The sequence below is a fragment of the Eupeodes corollae genome, chromosome 1, assembly GCF_945859685.1.
Source record: "Eupeodes corollae chromosome 1, idEupCoro1.1, whole genome shotgun sequence".
Classification (NCBI taxonomy): Eukaryota; Metazoa; Arthropoda; class Insecta; order Diptera; family Syrphidae; genus Eupeodes; species Eupeodes corollae.
The window spans coordinates 119,124,342-119,145,983 of NC_079147.1; the positions used below are offsets into that span (position 1 = coordinate 119,124,342).

General features: G+C 36.6%; 1 protein-coding gene across 1 annotated transcript; it reads right to left on the reverse strand.

Annotated features, from left to right (window-relative positions):
• Positions 1-2,402: 2,402 nt before the first annotated feature.
• On the reverse strand, positions 2,403-21,188 carry LOC129938571 (ubiquitin-conjugating enzyme E2-17 kDa). Its single transcript, XM_056046210.1, has 3 exons — positions 21,015-21,188; positions 2,653-2,938; positions 2,403-2,597 (listed from the first exon to the last, which is right to left on the reverse strand). The coding sequence occupies exons 1-3, from the start codon at positions 21,056-21,058 to the stop codon at positions 2,472-2,474; spliced, it is 456 nt and encodes a 151-aa protein (XP_055902185.1). The 5' UTR covers positions 21,059-21,188; the 3' UTR covers positions 2,403-2,471.
• Positions 21,189-21,642: the final 454 nt, after the last annotated feature.

Below are 21,642 nucleotides of genomic sequence, written 5' to 3' on the forward strand. Positions count from 1 at the left end.
AAGACCGTTAGATGCGAGTAACATGGTATTTTTTTTTGTAAGAATTTCCGTTATTTAAATAATTGACAATCAAATAAAATGTGACCAGCACTGCTATTTTTATGAACACAACTGTATGTACATATGTATGTAGGTATATGAAAACACAAATTTACGTTGTATATTTAATTTTCAAATTCATTTAAAGATTATTTAAATTAAATTATAATGAATACGAATAATAAAAGGAACTCACCCACTATAAAAAAAAAAAACAACACGCTGTTGCGATGTATAAAATCATATATTAAGTAATTCAACCGCACTTAAATTACATTACTAATATTAAAATTGATGTAACGAATAAAAATGAACACTTTAAATTAATTAAACTAAATAAATTACCACGGTAGTACCCGTGGCATGATGGTTAGTGCGTTGGACTGTCATGCAAGGGGTCTTGGGTTCAATCCCTGCCTGTGCCACCTTAATTTAAAAAAAAAAAAAAAATAATTTTCGCGGGTACTGCCTCTTGCGAGGAATTGACAAATCCTTCAAGAGTAATTCTTGTCATGAAAAAGTGCTTTCTCAAACTAGCCGTTCGGATTCGGCCTAAAATTGTAGGTCCCTTCCATTCCTGACAACAGTACTCGCACACAGAAATGGTTGAGAGTTGTAAGTCACTAGGCCCTGGTTCACAACGGACTGTTGCGCCACCCCATTTGATTTTTTTTGAAATAAATTAATCACAAACTTTAAACTTTATTTAATTTAACGCAGATGGAAAACAAACCCGACCGCCAAACGAAACAAGATATGAAATATATTGAAGAAAGAAAACCCCATTCAATTGAAGAAATTAATAAATCAGCAATCAGCGGTACTTTTACTACAACGCATACTAAGTTTGTGGTACCCTAGAATATTTGTTGCTGTGGGTTTTGTTTTCTGTACTTGTTGTTTTTTATTATTTTTTTTTCTAAAATTGGTTTCCCTCGTTTTACAACAATGGAATTGGGTCAAAATTAGCGATAACCAAAAGATTTCAATACCGCAGCGCAAAAGGGTTATACCAAACTACTAAAAACAATGGCGTAGAGAATGTGCGAATATTAATAATTCGCGCAAATGCAAGCACAACCAATTTTTTTTGGCTCAATTTTCCATTACCGCAGCACGAATTTTGACTCGCAGTTTTTTTTATTTGACAGATATGTGCATATAAATAATAACTATTGCAACTTTAGAGCGGGAAACGTTTATTTCTACTTTTAATTAATTTTCAAAGTTAACTTTTTTACATACTTAAATGGTTGATTTTGACATTTCATGCCAGTTTTTTGTTCAGTGTTGCCATACTTACTTTTTTATTTTGGGGATTTCTTTGATTTTAGTGCTCAAATGCAAAAAGTACTTTGCATAAACCCAAACTCGCACCCACCCCTAATCCTGTAGTGATACCAAGCAGGGGGTTGCATACCTAGCTGTTAGTACGCCGTGCTATCAATTAAAAAACTTTTTTAAGGATCAAAATGCAATACAAAAAAGTAGGGTTAAGTCCGAAAAAGGAAATATTTTTTTATATGACTTAAAGTTTTTTCCTCGCCGTAATTTTTAAAACATGTTCTATTGAGACCCCTACCTAACTGTAAAAAAAACACCTGAGGGAAATTCGTGCTGCGGTAATGGAAAGTCGTCCCGTAGTCAATTTTACCGTCCGTCTGTGCTAAGCAAGGTCAAGGATATACCTGTCAGGTATATTCTTGATTAGGTCAAAAAGTCAATCTCACTGTTTATATATGAAGTAATTTTGTATTTATTGTAAATATATATAAAACAAATGTTAGAGGTAGTTTCTAAGATAGATTATACATATGTATATATTTTTTTTGTTGCTTTCTACGGTACTTGTTTCACAAAAACGTGATGAACCAGCATAATTATACATACATGCTATGGTGAAAACCGTTGCATTGGTAACTATAATATTTTCATACAATAATCCCCTTATTCGACGGATACCTGAATCTACGACAACTTTGGTTCATAAAAACGAAATCGGAATTTTTATAAATAGTATAAATGAAAATACCATATCTTCATTCAATAATGGATAGTTATTGTTTTATATAAAAGATCAAAGACATTCATAACAACGTAACAAAATTGTAAAATTATTGATTGAATATTGGTTTCTTATCAAGAACAATTTGATTATTTATTTAATGCTTTATCATTGTTGTTATTTTAAACAACAAAAGGAAACTGAAGAACTCACTTCGACGATAGCTTTTCTTTTAGTTTATTTAAAATATGTAAAATTTCTTACGCTATTTATGTTTGATGAATCATATCATTTTATTTGTAAGAAAACAATATTTTAGTGTGTATTTTTTTACTCATTTGCCTCATTTAAAAAACTGTTTCCGTAATTAGTACGTTTATTATTATATGTTTATAAAATCAAAAGAAGCCAAAAACAAAGCGGATGGTTAGTCAATAAAGCTTTGTTCGACACAAGCTTTCACTCGCTTTTCATATTCTCGGCGATTTTCTTTATATAGTTGAGCAGCTGTTGAGTTTGCCGGAGAATTCGGGTTTGGATCACTCAGTAGGGACTAAATGATATTTAAATAATAAAATAAAGTATTACAATTAAAAATATTTGTATACCTGAATAGAAGTAAGAATTGCTGAAACATCGTAAGTGGGACTCCATCTGTTTTGCAAAATATCGAGGCAAATACCACCATCAGCGTATACATTTGGGTGAAAAACTTTAGACACAAATCTAACTGTGGGGGGTTTGTTTGGATATTCTTCCGTGAACTCAATTGTAAGTTTAAATGTTCCATCTTCAAAAGGAGTATCATGTGGACCAAAAATCACAGCATTCCAGATCATAATATTATTATCTGTAGGGGCTCCAGACACTCCAGTTGGTGGGTCTTCTTGAAGCCTTTAAGAAAATTAAAAACAGAAATCTGGTTGCATATATAATAGTTACAAAATAAAACAAAAAAAAATATCACAACGAATTGATGTTTGTGTCGAAATAAAAAACAAACACAAAAGTTTAGTTACAACTTACAACCGAACAGCAAATTGTGAAAAGATAAAAAATATTAGCATATGCAGGTACCCAGTTTTTTGGTTCAATCGATTTATTATAATTAACTCAATTAGAGAGAATCCTATCAGGAAGCATAAAAAGTAACGTAATGAACGAAATTCGTTGCTTACCTGCATTTGAAGAATAGAGCAAAAATAACTTTTAGTCATGGTGAAGAACCAGCTTTTAAATTCATTGAGAGATTGTCAAGAAACGTGGGGAGTAATCTATTTTTGCGACTAACAAAAACAATTTTCTATAACATAATTATTAACAAACATAGCGGTATAACCATAGGTAACTTAGTTAGGGAACTTAGACATAAATTTGATATGCTAGAAATTAAAAGAATTCTCTTGTCGTATATGGGTTACTACAACGAAAATCTAAATATAAATAATAATTATAATCAAGTGATAAAATCAGCAGATATAACTATTTTGACAATCAAAATAAGGACACTAGATGATAAGATTTAAGTGATAATACTAATGAGCTAAGAGTTTGAAGAAATGTTAAATGGTAAGTTATTAGTATAAAAAATAGTCCAAGACTCCAATCAATCGATACTTAAAATATCCTCACAGACCAAGAAACCATTGGACATGAACTTAAAGCAGTAGAACCGCAGATTTTTCTGAATTGAGCCTCGGATCAAAATAATGGTAAAAGTAGAAAAAGTAAATCAAAGACATTATATTTTAACTGATACTGGTAGCACAATGACAATTATAAAAATGAACAAACTAACCATTTCGAAATACAGAGTAATACATACAAAAGAACTAAAAACTTCAACATATAACATAAATATATACCAGATTCCTCTTCCAGAAGAATATGGGTAGGTACGCAAATAATACTGTAATAGTCGGCTTGGTCCGACAATTAAAGCTTATTCAAATTTTGTAAAAAAAAACACAAATTCGCTTTATTTAAATCGTTCCAAACTTATTTATTGAACACTTTCAGTAAGTACTTTTTTAAATAACTTCATCGCAGTTCACAATCAATAATGAACCGCTTCGCTTCAAGCGCCTATTTATATACCTCAAATCGGTTGGAGAAACTACTAGGTTCTTGTAGGCGCTGAATGTTCTCGATTGTAAACGAAGCGAGTTCTCCTCCTAATCACTAGAATTCTCAAATTATAAATGTTCTACACAAGCGTTTACTACTGCAAATAAAACGGTTGCTACAAAGTTATGCTACTATAACACGATATTAGAGTAAAAGAGATAAAGAGTGTATACACATTACATTGCCCCTCCTTAGGATTGATCGTCCCCAACAAATCCATCGTTCTCATCACCACTGTAGCTATGTAGCTGGTCGCGATGTACAACTTTAGGTTTTTCTCTGACACCCTTTTGTATCCGTAACGACTGTTTCGGTGGCAACTACTTTTGTCGATGGGAATTGTAAAGCCAAACTCGATCTCCTGCCTGGAACTCTGTTGTTGTCGCTCGTATATTCGGTCATTGCACATCTTTATTTTCAACCTGGTATTGTCGTAGATCTGAAGGAGTCTTTCTCTGAGATCATCCATGTAGTCATCCTCGACTTGTGGCTCCGACGTGGGACATCCAAATTTTATTTCGCTCGGCAGCATGATGTTCCTTCCCTTCAAAATCTCAGACAGTGTATTGCCGGTTGAGCTATGTCTTGCACTTCGATACGCCATCAAAAACAGTGAAATGTGTAGATCCCGATCTCGCTGGTTATTGTCCACAACTTTGCAAAGATTTTCCTTCAGGGTTCGATTGAATCGTTCGACCATGCCATGAGATTGGTGTTGTTCTTGTCCTTTTTGATGTCAGGAAGCCCACAAACTTTTTGAATATGTTTGATTCTAAATTCCTTCATTGTTGCAGTTCTAATGGAACACCGAATCTGCTCACCCATTTGAAGACAATTTGGTTTGCGACTGTTTTGGCTTATTGATTTGGTATGGCGTATGCTTCACGCCACTTGCTGAAGTAATCCATGACGACCAGAATATAACGATTTGAATTATTAGTTTCCGGAAATGGACCCGCCAAGTCTTCTGTAATGCTTTCGAAGGGTGCTCCGACATTATACCTCTGCATTTGGCTGTGGTTCTTTTTCTTCGGGCCTATGGTGGCAGCACAGGTATCGAATTTTTGGCACCACTTCTCGACATCTTCCCTTGCATGTAGCCTGTAGAATCGTTGTCGAACCTTTTCTACCGTCTTGTTCACTCATACATGGCCTCCCGATGCTCCATCATACATCTCTCGCAAAACGTCCATAATCTACGATCTCGGTATAACTAACTTAAAAAACTAAGTTCTTATTTCTAATAATTTTAAAATGTTGCGTTTGCGTGCAACCACCACGTTTCTTTTTCTTCAACTAACTGGACTGGACAACTTGACTATTAGTTGTATTGCTCGAAAGTGATATTGTGGCATTGCCAGACTAACTTGGTTTTACAATTATGTTTACACTACAGAACCTTCCTTCATTTCCACTCCTATTCATTTACTTGATAAATTTAGTCTTAAAAAATACATATTGAAATAAACTTATTCAGAGGTAAACACGCATTTTAAAAAATTGCTAATCCAAACAATTTAATAAGACCACATACACAAAATCAAGTTCCTCCTGCCCCACTTCCCCTGTTTAACCAGGTCAAGCTTTTAATATTAACCAAAATGAATTAGTACACCTTATCACTAAACTATTGACCGACAACCTACATACACAAGGACGGCGAATATTCAACTCAATTATGAACTCCACAGTAAACATCAATAATGAGATAGACCAACCAATAAATGCTGACAATAACAAAAAGTCTCAGGGATTATTCTCGTCAGACGAAAAAAAGCATCAATAGAATTTTAAAAATATATGAGCACCTTAATGGTACTCCAAGATACTACGGTATCTTAACCTTTATTCGTAAAAAATAACAGGACATGCCGACATGGTCTTAGAGCCCTACAATACGTCCCTTAATTGCGAGAAAATCTCAAAATGCCTTACTTTACATTATGGAAATAAGAGAGACTTAGGCAACCCGAATATCAAATGACTAATCTAATTCAAGGTTACAGTTCGGTCACTGAATATTATCGTCGTCTTCACCACTTATCTTTCATCCTCATGATCTATCGAATTGAGTCGATACTCTATGAACAATATGACTCAATGCTACATGGCACGGTACCACTGCCTTTGTGAGGGGTCTTAAAGGAAATTTAACTCGGTTAGGGTTAGTATAAGAGAACCAATAACGGTTACGGTTAGTATAAGAGAAAGAGTAGATCTTAACCAGGACTTACATTTATGCTTAATGCTACAAAATGTAGACTTTAGAACACAACGTGCTTCGTGCACGTGCACCTTCAGTTCCCCCTAGACCCAGAACAATTTCAAAAACCGACATCAGTACCGGCTATTAGACATAAGTTTTATCCTCACTTACTTGATAACCCCACGAATCCTCAATAACCACAATTTAATAAGGACGTGCAATACCAACCAATTTATCAACAGCAACAACAGATAAGAATTCCACCAAATCAACGACCCGTTCCACCAAAACCGATGTCTATTGTTTACTCCTTAAGAACTCATCTTCTACTTGAACGTCAAACTTGTCGAGTTGTAGAAGATGAGTAAGGTCAACGATTGTCGAGAACTTGTCATTGTCATTGACAGAAGCGATGATGATGGCACAATTTCGGCTGATCGCTTGTAGTTAGTCAAGGTTAAGCTTTTGGGTGGCTATTTAAGAGATCTTCCAGGACCACTTCCTTCCATAAGCGATGGGATTAGCATCAAGGTGATGTCAAACTCATGGTTTGTGGCGATCAGAGGTCTTGTGAAATGTACAAGCTTGCTATCAGCCGGTTAGGTGAATCTCAAGATTGTTGCTAAGAAAGACGTTCCCAGCAGACCAATCGAATCTCCTGGTATCGACGACATTCTCAAAATAATAAATGTGTGCAATCCATCCCTGCCGACTCACAATTGGAAGCTCGCCAAGCTCGAGGAGGTCTTTACAGGAGTACCATTGTGGTTCAATTAACTGTGAAACAATCGAAATTCGAATCTCCAAAAAAGATGAGGCTATCGCAGATAGTGTGCCTCCAGCAACACTCCAAGGCAAACTCGCGGTGGGAAGTTCTGGGACGTCGTCTTCCATCCCACCAGAGGTTGACGATGTACCCATGCTCTCCTCGATAATGACTCGACTTTCTACAAATGTCGACAACAGTCATACCTCCATGGAGGACTAAACCTTGGGTTCATCTTCAGATTTAGAAGATCAAAACAAGACCGTGATGGAGGTTGATCTGGCTAATTGTAGCCAAAATGCTGCAGTTAGTACAGAATAATCTCCAACAATCCATATTCTTGGTACTAACCTCTAAGTAAGTAATGTTGGAAATAAACCAACCTTTATCAATCAAACTCAGACCAAGAGAAAGAGAGAGAAAGCTATAAACCGAGATAAATTAAATAAAGTCCAACGCAAGCTACATATGTATAAGCGGATCGCTTCGCACGACCCCATCTGCTACACTGGACACCTAACTCTACCTAACACCTCTTGACATATTTAGCAAACAAATAGCTGAAAGCTCTTCTACTCGCCTCAAAGCTTCGTCGCAGTGGACTAACAACAACATTGGTTACTCCGAAATTCTCAGGTATTTAGAATCAATTCCAAAGCACACAGACTACACTAATCCCCAACTGCAATTCGACAGAAATTTCCAGATTTCTATACCTCCCAGATCTTTTTGGGAGGATAGGACATTCCTGGTAGGTGAGTCAATCCATTTTTATACAGATGTTTCAAAAACAGAAGAAGGGATTGGTGGAGGTGTGTACTGTAAACGACTGAAATTAAGTCTCTCATTCCGCCTTCCCAATCATTGTAGCGTGTTCCAGGCGGCTTAAAGAAAACGTGATATCAACATCTGACATCCGTATTTTCTCAGATAGTCAGGCTGCTATCAAATCTCTGGACTCTGTCTCTACAAACCCTATAACAGTAAATAACTGTTGATCATCTTTAATCGAGATGGCACAACAGTTTAATATTCACTTTTGCTGGGTGCCGGGCCATATACATTTCAGGTAACTGTAAGATGAACTCGCCAGGAACGGTACAGTGCAGCCCATCCTACCACTATTGGCACATACGAATCGCTGCATGTAAACTGTTGCTAATGCAAAACACTCTGAGGGGGGCAGGCACCAGGTGGAACAACATCACCACGTGTCTGGTCACAAAAAACATCCGGCCAACACTACATTTAAAACGTTCAAGGTGCTTGCTATCTCTAAGCTGATCTCATATAAGCTCGATAATAGGTGTCATAACCGGATACTGTCTAATAGGAACGCACACCACGCGACCAGGCATATTCTCAAATTACTTTTGCAGAAGCTGGACGAGGAAGAAACAATTCTTCATCTTCTCTGTACATGCCCTGCTATGACTCGAAAGAGCAAGAAGAGCTTACAGACAGTCGAGTACGACATCAATCACTGCGGACTGGCTGCCGTAATGCAGATTCCGAACGATCGCGTGGAGTTGGAGGAATACGTTGCAACGCACTCTTAAAATTACAGTAAGATGCGTTGGCCTCGTTTCACCAAGTGACATAGCTCCACCAAACAACAGAAACTTGACAAATGCAGAAATTGACCAACATTGACAACAGATGGACGAAATAATAAAACGAACGATGGAACGGACAATACCAAAGTACAAAGAACGGGATCAAATAGACGCTTACACTATTGATGCACTACGAGTGCAAAAGATGGGCTTACTGACAAGACTCAAAAACTTAAACAGACGACTTACAGACCCACACGAATTGGGATTAGGGCACTAAAGTCGTCAATAAAAAATAAAAAATACAACACGGGAACAACATATAACCAGAAGGCAAGATGACAAAAAAATGTTTTATTATTAACAAAATGGACAATAGAAAAGTGTAGACCATTTAATATAGTAAAAGACAGTGGTTTTTTTTTAATTTCGCGGAATTTGTAATATCTATTGGGGCAAAATATGGAACTAACGTCGATACTTTGAATTAAATACCACACCCTGCGACTATATCCCGTAACATTAAAAATGTGTTTAGTAAATACTTCGAAACTATAAAAAATGAAATACAAAGCGTCAACAAAATTGGATTTGGTCTAACACTTGTTTTTTGTATACCTATATTTGAAATACCCATTCTTATTATGAACACTACTCGGAGTGCTTCTTGTTAATTGAGTGAACTATTTGTATGACATCAATATTTAAGAATTGATTCATTCATACTGTACAGTATACAAGTTTTTTTTTTTTAAATCAATCAAATGTCTTGAAACTGCTACTAAGACATTCATTGTAGACCCCTAATTTAAACAGCTTTGACAGAAAGTTAGAAATACGATTATAAGAAAACCTAGCTGGCGATAAACTTGAATAAAAACACTAAAATGTCCCATATATTTTAATGTTGAATTGTGCGTTTACAAGAAACACGGTTATAAAAAAAAACACTGATAAAAGAAACATTTCTCAAACTGCGGACTTTTTGTCAATACATAGTTGGTTGTACTTAAAAAGCTTGAAAAAATTCACGAAACTTTTAAGAATTATGTGACATTTGTTGTGTTATTCTTATTTATGTTGTATATACCTTTGGTAAAAATAAGGTGTGTTAATTTGGTTGAATGTTGAGCGAGGATACATTTTTGACATTCCTGGGTATATATGTACGTATATCCATATGAGAAACTTGTTTTTCATATCCGTTCTAAGAATATGAATACGCCAACGATGGCCCTCTTGTTGGCGTGCCATTCTTGGATTGCTTTCTCCAACGCCAGGTTGAAGAGTAGGCAGGCCAGTACAATTTCGTTGTCGAAAGCCGTTGTAGATGTTAATTGGTCTGGGTAGGAATTCGGCTATGCCTTATGTCTGTGAAGCCATTTTTCTATTTGTAGCTCTTTGCATTCCACTTCGAGTGCACGCGTTTTATAAGATTTTCAAATTGCTCGGTATGCAACGTTCAGTCGCTAGTTTGCATTCATAATCGAACCAGCTGCTTCGAAATTTCCGATAATCTCATCTACGGCCGGCACCCTGGCCCCAGGACTTACTATACCTCCATCAATGGCGAATCGTAAAGCATTATCATAGGTGATACGGATATTCTCATTGCGTAGGGCAGTCGTGTTGATTTCAACTCAGCGTATGCAATACGTCTTCGAAAGGTAATGCACCCGGGAATCAGTGGCTAGGAGTGAATAATTAAAAATGGTAACTCGGAGAAAAGTTTGTTACCAACAAATTGAATTTCAAAACTTTACATGAAATTTCTTCGTACTTTTTCGCATCATGCCAAAAAGTTAAGTCTTTAAAAACAACTTTTCTATACCCTTAGTCATTTTATTATATGTCACAATGAGCTTAACGCATAAAAAAAAAGAAGTTACGAAAGAAACTATTTTGGCAGATGCATCTATAATGTCCTAAATAAATATATACATACGCATAGTCGAAAAACCTCCATACAGCAGTCTAATTAAGTGCCTTTTCTGGAAAAAAGTACTAGGAATAAATGTAAAAACCAAAGTCTTAACATTGAAAAAAACTTAGTTTCCATCTTCATCCCTTTACTTAATTTAAAATAATTGTGATTGTGATTTTCAAAATACTTGTTTTGAATATTTGGTTATACAAAATATTTTATCTTAGAATCAACACTAAGAAAGCTCCTGAACGGAGACTTTTTGGACCATGTGTATGTTGTTATTTAAATAAAAATAGGAAAATGTTTATTATGAAATAATAAATCAATACAAAAATGTAGGTATTAAATAGTTAAAAGAATACATTTGTCAATTTTTATTACATCAAATAAATAAAGTTTGAATATGCCGATTTGGTGTTCTTGGGTTTTTTCCAGGATCTGCCGTAATGTGAATATTTGATCAACTGTGGACTTTCCTGGTCTAAAAAAAACACTGATAAGGACCTATCAGGTTGTTGACGATGGGCTTAAGACGTTCACATATTACTGCAGATAAGATTTTATAGGCGATGTTAAGTAGACTGATTCCTCTACTGAGGTTCCATTCATCGGGCATGCTTTCTTCCGACTATATCTTACAGATAAGTTGGTGCATGCTCCTAACCAACTTATCTCCAGCTGCTTTAAAGAGCTCGGCATTCAAGCCATATCCGCTCCAGCGGTTTTATTAAACTTCAGCTTAGATATGGCAATCTTTACTTCGTCTAAGTCGGGAGAACGGGATTGTTGGCTTTCGTCGTCTATATTGAATGGATCATCCTGCCTGACGGAATTCTGTTCTTCGTCGCCGTTATACAGTCTGCAGAAGTGGTCCTTCCATTTCCTCAGCATTGACTGCGGTTCCACTATGATGTTTCCACTTTCGTCTTTGCAGCCTTCGGTTCTAGGTTTATGTACCTGTGAATTTCCTTTCACCTGCTCATAAAACTTTCGAACCTCATTCCTGCTTTTATACCTCTCAACATCTTCGACCGCACGCTTCTCATGCCCTCTCTTTTTCCTTCTGAGAAGTCGGCGTTCCTCTCGCCTCTTCTGCTCATGGAGCTCACGAGCAGCTTTCGTCCTTTTATGCAGCGCCGCTTTGCGTGCCTGTTGTTTGGCTGCATTTGCCTGCCGACATTCCTCATCAAACCAGGGGTTCCTTGTTGGTGGCTGTTTGAAACCCAGCACATCAGAGGCAGCTTCTCTGATTGCATCTTGGCAATGTTGCCACTGGTTTTCGATACATTGTGTTGGTGGCAGAGAACTTCGAGAGAGGTTACTTGTAACTCGGTCGGAAAAGGATTTGGCGATCTCTGGCGATTGTAGCCGTTCGACGTTGTACCTTCTCCCAGCACATCCCTGTTTTGCCTTCGATCTGGAAATCCGAAGTGGTACCTTGGCTACAACGAGGTAGTGGTCCGAGTCGATGTTATCTCCTCGGAAAGTTCGTACATCCATGATGCTGGAAGCGTGTCTGGCGTCGATCGCAATATAGTCAATCTGGTTGACTGTAGATTGATCTGGAGAAGTCCAAGTACCTTTGTGGATGTTGAGGTGTGGAAAACGCGTACTGGCTACCATGACGTTTCGCCCCGCAGCAAAATCTATAAGCCTGAATACGTTGTCGGAAGTGTTGTCGTGCAGGCTGTTCTTCCCGATTATTCCACAAAATATGTCTTCCCTTCCTAGCTTGGCATTAAAATCGCCCAGGACTATTTTAATATAGTAGCTAGGGCACTGCTCAAATGTTTTGTCTAGGAGCTCGAAGAACATATCTTTGGTGTTGTCGTCTTACTCTTCTGTGGCGGCGTGGGCGCATATCAGGCTAATGTTGCTGAATTTAGTCATGAGGCGCTCATTGAAGCACCTATAGCTCAAAACTTCTTGCCTAAGTCTGGCTCCAATGACGAAGCCGTATTGTATTTCCTGGATGACGGTGATATCTGCTTTATAGCGGTCTAGGGCCTCCGCTAATTCTTCGGCCGCACGTGGTATGTTAAGGGACCTAACATTCCACGTGCATATCCAAAGTTCGTTGTCCTTTATTCGTTTGCGTTGGTTGTCAACAGTAGCTTTTAGATCTAATATAAACGAATATTTTTTACTAACGTGGCAACCTTTCATAACGCCATTATTTGGCTTCTTCTCCTAACCCTTTCTTCTCCATTTTACCAATTACTCTCTCATCCCTTTATGTAAAAAAAATGTATACCATCATCTTTATGGTTTTAAACTTCATAAAAATTCTTTTTTTTCTTTTAATAAATAACAAAATGTTTTATTAAAATATTTAAAATAAATGCTTTAATTTAAATTTACAAATTACAAGGTATGTGAAAGTTTAATTATACAACCATTTAATTTATCTCAACAAAAAAATTGTAACCTATCCTACCTATTTAAATTAAAATTTAAAAATGTAATCCATCTGATTTGATAAGAATCGTCTTCGATTTATTTTAAATGTTTGATCTTCAAGATCTATCACTTGCTTATTCTCATTATAATTATAATTTTCGGTTTTGCACAGACGTTATTATTACCACAAAACTTAATTTAAAAGTAAAATGTATGTCAAAACCAAAAAAAAAAATGAAATTTAGATAAAAAAAAAATATATTTTTAAGATAGGGGCCGAACAGAAGCAGGCGTTTCTCTGGTGCTTTTTGTCGGCGCCTAGATTTTTTTTTTAATTCATTTTTATTACTTCAATCTTAAAGCTAGACAAAAATTCATAAAACTAGCCTGATTAACCATAACTTACAACTAACTTACTGGTCCCATACGTACACTCTAAGTTAAACTATAACACTTAATACTAATGCCTTTCGGTCCTAAAATATATTTTATTGTAATTCATTTTATTTATTTTTGTATATATAAGAAAATTTGAAAAAAAAACTAATACCAATATTCCTTTTTTAATTTTACTTAAAATTACCTTTAATGAGGTCCTTAATATAAAACTTAAAGCTAACTTAAACTGCCGATCCTACCTAAGAACTACTTAAAACTAGAACAACCACAGCAGCAAATCTAACTATGTAACATTTTTGTTTTTCATATTTTGTTGTCTCTTTTTTTTATTTCATATTTTTTTTTAAATTTTTTTTGTATTTTTTTGCTTTTCTTTTTGAGCCACCATGCCTATTCTACTTAAAACTAAACCCTAAAACTATAAAACAAGTATGTAAGCCGACTACCCACTATTAAGTGCTGATTGAAGCCACCAAAACTGGTTCTCCTGCTTCACCCTATCAATTCGGTCCCGTTCGGACACAGCCCTACTGAACCGAAGGAGCTCTGCTCCGCCTTGTGCCATGACGTCCCGATTTTACAGGAGTCGCCTATCCACGGTTCGTCGTCTGACGTGGTATATTAGCGGAACTGCCAATGTATCCTGTATCAGACTGCATCTATCTAAAAAGAGGAATGCCTCTGGTGGAATTAAGCCGCTCAAGCGTGCACTCTCTAAATACTCGTCGTTCGGATAGAACGCCCCGAAAATTAAATTGTTGGTCGAAGATATAGCTCTTTCAATGTGACCTCGAACGAGTTTTATCACGAAATTGTCAATTCTGTTGATTCGAGCCCCGTTGTATAGGACCTGGAAAAGTAATTCACATAAGAAGATTCTGCTGTTTGATATAAGCCGATACAGCGTCGTAAACACTGCCTCTCGAACACCCAAAACTTCTCCATCTGGGAAGGGGCAACGTTGAACCACACAGGACAACCATAAATGATCATCGGTCGTATGAGGGCCATGTAGCAAATTACCTTCACTCTGGGGTCAAGCCGGCTGCTGTAAAACAGCCGTTTCGTCAGAGCGAAGGCTCCTCTGGCCCTGGTCAGAGCAGCATTTATATGTCTGTCCAAATATAAATACTGATCTAACGAGATACCGAGGTACTTCACTACACTTTTGCTCGTTAATCAATGCCCGTGAAGATGAATGATGATCATCTTGCGTCCATTCCTGCACGTATCCCTCGTGGCCCTAGCCAACGGAGTCCGGAACAGAATTGTCTCCGACTTCTCAACGTTTTTTTTTCAGTTTCCAGTTGTCTCAATATCCCTTAATCTTGTCGAAATCACACTGCAAGAGAATTGTAATAATCTCAAAATTTCAGGCAGTTCTGTACGCAATTAGATTGTCGGCGTACGCAACTGCTTTGTTAGACTACCTATTAGATCGCTTATATTAATGCTGAAGGGAATCGACAAATTCACCGCTCCCTGTTGAAGACCATTTTTATGAATGTTGTGGTAGAAGTTACATTGCCACTCTTGACAACAAACTTTCTACCGTTTAGCATATCATAAAGTATATACAACAATAGCTTGCTTATGCCAACCCTGTTCAGTTTTAGGTAAAGACCCTCTAACCATACGGTTGCAGATGCGTTTTCCAAATCAACCACCTGTGCATTGTTGTTTTGATTCATTCCAATGGATATCAGAAACGAATTTAGACGCAGCATGAATTGTGTCATGACCAGCCTTCAACCCGAACTGTTTATCCGGAATTATTTTGTTGTCCGCAGCCCACATAGTCAGAGCCCTATTAATGATCTTTTCGAAAACTTTGCTGATGCTCGGAAGAAGACTTATTGACCGAAGATTTGACGGGTTGCAGTTGTCCTTTCCCTTTTCGGGAGAGGATGAACCACTGCGGTCTTCCAATGCACTGGATAATATGCATTATTCAGTGCATTATTGAAGAGTGTGGTAGAAATGTCAATTGGCTCCATCGGTTAATGTCTTAGTACAACGTTGGATATACCATCGACACCATGAAACCGCGGTTCTCAGATCTCCATTGTGTCATATCATTTCGAAGATAAAAGTAATTAAGAAGGGCTCTGTTTTCCAGCTCGTGGTTGGGGCGAATGCTTACATTCACCTTGCACACTTGCTGGAAAGCAGCTCCCACCGCCTCCACTTTTTCCTTCGGATCTTCGATTATGTAAAAGTCATCGTCAAAGATGGCTTCCTCTGGATCTATTTGCGCTGTCATGAGTACGTCCCTGTTCTCTTCAGTTATTTTGAGTTTCAGACACAGAAGGTCATTATCGTTCTTTTTCCTGAATATCTTGTTGATTTTAGGGAACATACTAGGGTCACTGGAATTAACTGACCGGATCTTACGGTCCCAGTACTTATTAATTGATAACCTGTAGTTCTCCTTGATCAACAGATTGACATTTTTATTGACGACTTCAGTGTCCTAACCTCCAAGTCGTGTGGGTCTGTAAGAGCCCGTTCAGACGGCGGTTTTGCCGAATCGTCGATTTTACCGTATAAGCCAGTGTAAATATTATTTAAATGAGTATATTCAGACGATACGGCATTTAACTGTATACGGTAAAATTACCGATAAGGTTGATTTTGTCATTCGCTCTCTGCAAATCGTTTTCGGTCGTACGGTAAAAAAAAGAACGATTCGGCTCATCGTTTTTTAAAGTAAGTAACCTGCGGAGCTCCAGCTAGATAAGCCGCAATCATATACATCCGCTTCCCTTGAGTGAGAGAGATGCATACAACGCAAACTTCTAGCATCTTGAGCTTTCTCAATTCATTGTTGTATACGACTTTATAATTTATGCCTTTTCGTATAAAGAGAGCGACACAGCCCCTTGAGTGAAGACAGTCCAACGCACCAAACATCATGCTACGGGTGTGAAACTTCTAACCTACTAAAATTTACCAGTATTTGTAAAATAATTACTTAAAATGTTTCAAATTCATAAATGTAAACAAAAGAAACATATTTCGTTGACTCTAAAATAAATACACAGATTAAAAAAACTAAATGAAATGTAAAGCTATTCCGGATTAAAAAGTTATTTTAATATTTGGTAGATTTAATTATATCGTGACAGCTGTTGGACATTGAGTCAACTAATCGGCGGGATTTTTGAACTGAAATATTGTACCACTCCTATTGAACCACCCTCCACAGTCCGACTTTATTTTTTGTTAAATGTTTCCCAACTACCTTTTTACCCCAAAGTATACTGCCGCCACCATTCTTGACCGTTTTATGGGTGTATTTAGAATCTATTTATTTCAAAGGACGCAATCTCACGGGTGCTCTGCCATCACTTTCGAAGAAATGTATCTTTGTTTGTCCGTGCACAAAACGTTTCTCCACTTTTTGCCTCCTTCTGGCCCACTCCAATCAATTTTAACCGCGATGCTATATTTTTTTCCCTTCACCCTTCTTTCGATCTTGCAAGTTAGCTTCAACAAGTTTTCTATGAACAGTTTTGGAAGATATTGGAAGCTGTAGTTCGTTTTTAATTTCCCAGCTGCGCGGCGCACCTCGGCGGTCTAATTGCGTTTGCAATTAACTTAAGAGATCTGCTCATTATTCTCGATATTTGCCTAAAAGATTGTTTCACATTTCGTAGAACTAAAATGGCAGCTCCCTCTTATAGGGAACAATGCTTACCGCAACGGATGTTTTCCTTAGAATTAACTGTAGTGCTATTATAATAATTTAAATGTACTTCCTGAAGTGCATTTACTAAAAAAGTAAAACAAATTATTAAAAAATAATATTTTGACATTAATTAATTATTAATGTCTGTGTTCTAATTTGTTTCTATTTTAATGTTCACCAAAAACACAATCTTACCTAAGAAACAGTTTATCTCCAAACAATCAACAAGCAAATCAAAAAACATGTGATTTTGCATAAGAGTTTAACTTTTTTTGTTAACGGTTAAAACTACTTCTAATTTGTTTTGTTGTTTTAAATTGGTTTTACTCTTGGCAACTGTCTCTGTTTCTATTTGAATGTCCATATCTGTATGTTTAGCGTGACAAACTCAATTTTGACTATTCCCTTCAATAAACAGTTTAACTACATTTCAATTCAAAATTTACATTGATTCTCTTGCGTTCTCTTTTCAAATTAGACTAATCGAAAAAAATCAAATTAGACTAATCGACAAAATAATAGAAACAATTTTTGCTTGTAACTTTTATGTATGACAAATACAAAATAATTACTATTAATTCTCCATGGAGAAAAATAACTCGATTTTTTCTAGGGCAAAATAGTGAAAAATGCTTCAGATTTTTTTTATAATTTTGTCCTTTTGTTTAAGTTTATGAATGGAACCTCAGTATTGTTTGTCCGATCCTGAAAAAAGGAGACCCTCTAAACTGCACCAACTATAGAGGAATTAGTCTACTTAACATCGCCTATAAAATCTTCTCTGCCGTAATGTGTGAACGTCTAAGGCCCATCGTCAACAACCTGATAGGTCCTTATCAGTGTGGTTTTAGACCAGGAAAGTCCACAGTCGAAAAAACCCACCAACTTTTCATCGATTTCAAGGCCGCATATGACAGCATGTACAGGGAAGAGTTGTATAAAGCCAAGTCTAGTTTTGGCATCCCTGCCAAACTCGTCCATTTGTGCGGGATGACCATGGAGAATTCACGCTGCTCCATTAAGGTTGGAAACAACTTAAAAGAACCTTTCGATGTCAAAAAAAGGTTTTAGACAACGTGATGCGCTGCCATGTGATTTTTTTAACATCGTGCTTGAAAGAATAGTGCACATCAACACTAGAGGCACTATCTTTCAAAAGTCTGTCCAATTACTAGCATATGCTGATGACTTTTGTGAGTATTGACAAACGCAACAAAAATGGGTTTAACGGTTAACGAGGGCAAAACAAAGTACATGCTGTCGTCAATAAAGGACATAAAACACCGACGTCTTGGTCAAAACGTCACCATCGACAGACGTAACTTTGAGGTAGTGAAAGACTTCGTCTACCTAGGCTCCGCTGTAAACGCAGAAAACAAAACCAGCGCTGAGATCAAACGAAGAATAACTTACTAACCGCTGATTCTTTGGGCTAAAAATGGGTCGAATAGTCGTCTTTTGAAGTACCAAAGTGTCGCTATATAAGATCCTTATCATTCCCGTCCTGCTATACGGTGCAGAAGCATGGACTATGACTATGACACGAGCTGTACGGGCTGTACAGTGACGTAGACTTAGCCAGAAGGGTAAAAGTCCAACGACTAAGATGGCTGGGTCAGGTATAGCGCATGGAAACCAATGCTCCGGCCCGGAAAGTCTTTGAATCCACACCCACAGGACAGCGCAGTAGAGGAAAACCGCGGATGAGGTGGTGCGCATAAGTGGATCTTGGAGCGCGAAACTGGAGACATTTAGATAGGGACCGAGCTAAATGGAGAAGTTTGTTGGGTGAGGTCCTAGTTCACACAGGACTGTAGCGCCACCTTACGTAAGTAAGTTTAAGTTTAATAATTTAATATGGTATATTTTCCTTAAAATAAGTGAGTTGATGTGTATTTTTTGTTTTCTTTATCATTTCGTTGCATGCATTGGCTATGAGTAACATACGAAATGCTCACAACAACAAGATTAATACGATTGTGTGAATTAAAAGTGGTTCCTCGCATGGTTTCCTCTTTTTCGGTTGCATAGCTATTTTTCTGTTTGAATTTAGAAGTTTTCCTATTTAAAGTTTCACTAAAAACAAAGTTTAACGAAAAAACAAATCTAAAGATCTTTTGGCAGTATAAATACAATTACCAGACAACATAAACAACATTTTCTTTTATTCTATCCAAATAAACTTTTGTCTGACCTTTAAAGCTGGCAGCTTTTGATCTTTTTGAAATATCTTTAAAAAAGCACTATAGCAAACATTATTATGAAAATTCTGTTAGTTGATCTGATTTCAGTTTAATTGAATAGTCTCTCATAGATGGAGAACTTAGTGCTATTGGCTTACAAATTTTACCAAGGAAAATGCGATTATCTCTTTTGGCTTTAGCCAATTAATGTCGATTATTTATTTATTTATTTAGTTTTATGTTCAAACGGTATTGTGAATTCCAGTTGACATAAGCGTCCACAGGTTTTTCTCAAAACCCAACTATGTCTATCAACTCCTGCTCTCAACTCCCCGTTTTGAACATCGGGTGCCTAGTAACTCCACTAAAGATTGGGTTGCAACCCCAGTGGTAAGTTGTTGGGGGTAGCAAACGAGAAGGGGAGAAGTGTATCCACTAAGGCAACTCTCCTATTATCCAAAAGGCGGCGGAGGAATTACCAAGATGGAATCAATGGTGGCGTCTACAGTTCCAGTTAGGAACTACTTAGTGACAACTTAAAGGGCTAATACGACATATTCGAAGTCCAGGCCTGTAAGAAGCGGTTTTGCCGGTTCTCGCCCTTGAATTTAAATCAAAAACCTGGTCCTTTAGGTAGAAGGTCGTGTGTGAGTGTGACTCCCTGACCACATAAAGAAAACCCAGTTGCGAAGCACCTCCAAGCCTCGGATACGGACGGATTTACTGTTGTCAACCCACGCACACGAATTAAGGACAACTCCATTAACAGACCAAGTGCGGCGTTTTCTTTTCAAAAATATAAGATATTTTTTTCAAATTAATTTCAGCTTATAGAAAATATTGTGTTCAACATTCAGTAATTTTTTTGCATATACTCAACCTTACATCCGCCTGAAATTAAAGTGCTAAGCATTGGGTTGCATGCTCTCCCTAACGTTTTTGTCGTTCGTCGTCGCTTTCATTAAAAAAAAAACTTTTTGCAAGCGGTAAAGCGAGTCAAAAAGGAATTTACAAAAAAGTATTCTTTAATCCCATACAGACAAAATGTTTTGCATGACTAAACGGTGTTTTCTCACCGGAAAATTTAAAAGTTATTCTATAGGGACTCTTAACTCACTGTGAAGCAAAATAAAAATTCTAAGCGTGCCCTTAATGAAAAGTTGGCTAAGAAATGTCAAACTAAACCATTATAGTGTGTTTGAGCACGTTCAAAGTGAAAAAGTAAACTTTAAAAATATACCTATTATAAATTAAAATAAATTTTTTCTGCAAAGCTCTTCACATATTAATTGAAAAAAAAAACTTGTGACAATTCATGGTAAGAAGAGTTAAGCCAACTTTTCAATTTTTAAATGTGTTTCATACTATTAACAACTTAGACGAGAATACATCACTCATCACTGTGTACTAAACATGATTGTAAGGATTACAAATAAAGAAAAAAGATTTTTTATTAAGGTTGTAAAAAACCTATTGCTTTGGAGTAGAAACATATGCATATCATGACTTTTGCAAACGAATCTTAGGGTCAAGCGATTTTTTAGATTTTAAAAAAGATTTCACAAAACTACATACAATAAATGTAACACATCTTTTAAACATACATTTTTTTCTGTAAATCCCATTAGATATGTATACTTAGCTATATTTCATTCTTGAACTATGCTCTTCATATTACGAGAACATTATAATAATTATTTTGAAGTTGATTTTACCTTTTAAAATCCCTCATAAGACGTCTTCGAGCAGGTGTTGACATTGTTGAGTACAATAATTCAAAAGTTTTGAACTAGAATTTCTTAATAAAACTCGTAAAACTATTTTTTCACTTATTAAATCACTTTGACTAATCGTTTAAATTCGCACTCTAACTCTAATTATATTAGTGTATAGTATGTGTCAGTTGTTGTCAGACCCAGAAACCAAAATCATTCTATTATAGAGATATCGAACAACGGCTGTCGTTTTTTGTTCGTAAGGCTTCGGGTCAGCTGTTCAAGTCTGTTTGCGTTTTTCTTTTTTAGTTCAGAGCTGAGCAGAGTCTGAACCATAGAGAAATATATCTAAATACATTTCTCTATGGTCTGAGCGAACAGAGTAGAGTTCTGAGCAGAGAATGTTCAGAGCTCTCTGATTAGAATGTTCGGAGCTCTCTGATTTGATTATGAAACAACTTGACCAATTAACTGTCAAGCTTTGAAATGTCAAATCTTAGACTGTCAAAGATAAATATTTGTTAATCAATGGCGTTTTTCTTTCTTTAAAAGAGCAAAGAGCAGAGCCGAGCCGAGTTAAATTAAAAAAAATCATCGTCAAAACAATAAAAAAAATGGCGGAAGAGGC

Coding starts and splice junctions, on each gene's coding strand:
- LOC129938571 (XM_056046210.1), bottom strand. CDS start 21,058: ATGTCAACACCTGCTCGAAGACGTCTTATGAGGGATTTTAAAAG. Junction 2,939..21,014: donor CTTATGAGGGATTTTAAAAG/GTAAAATCAACT, acceptor ATTTTCTTAAAG/GCTTCAAGAAGACCCACCAA. Junction 2,598..2,652: donor CAATTCTTACTTCTATTCAG/GTATACAAATAT, acceptor AATATCATTTAG/TCCCTACTGAGTGATCCAAA.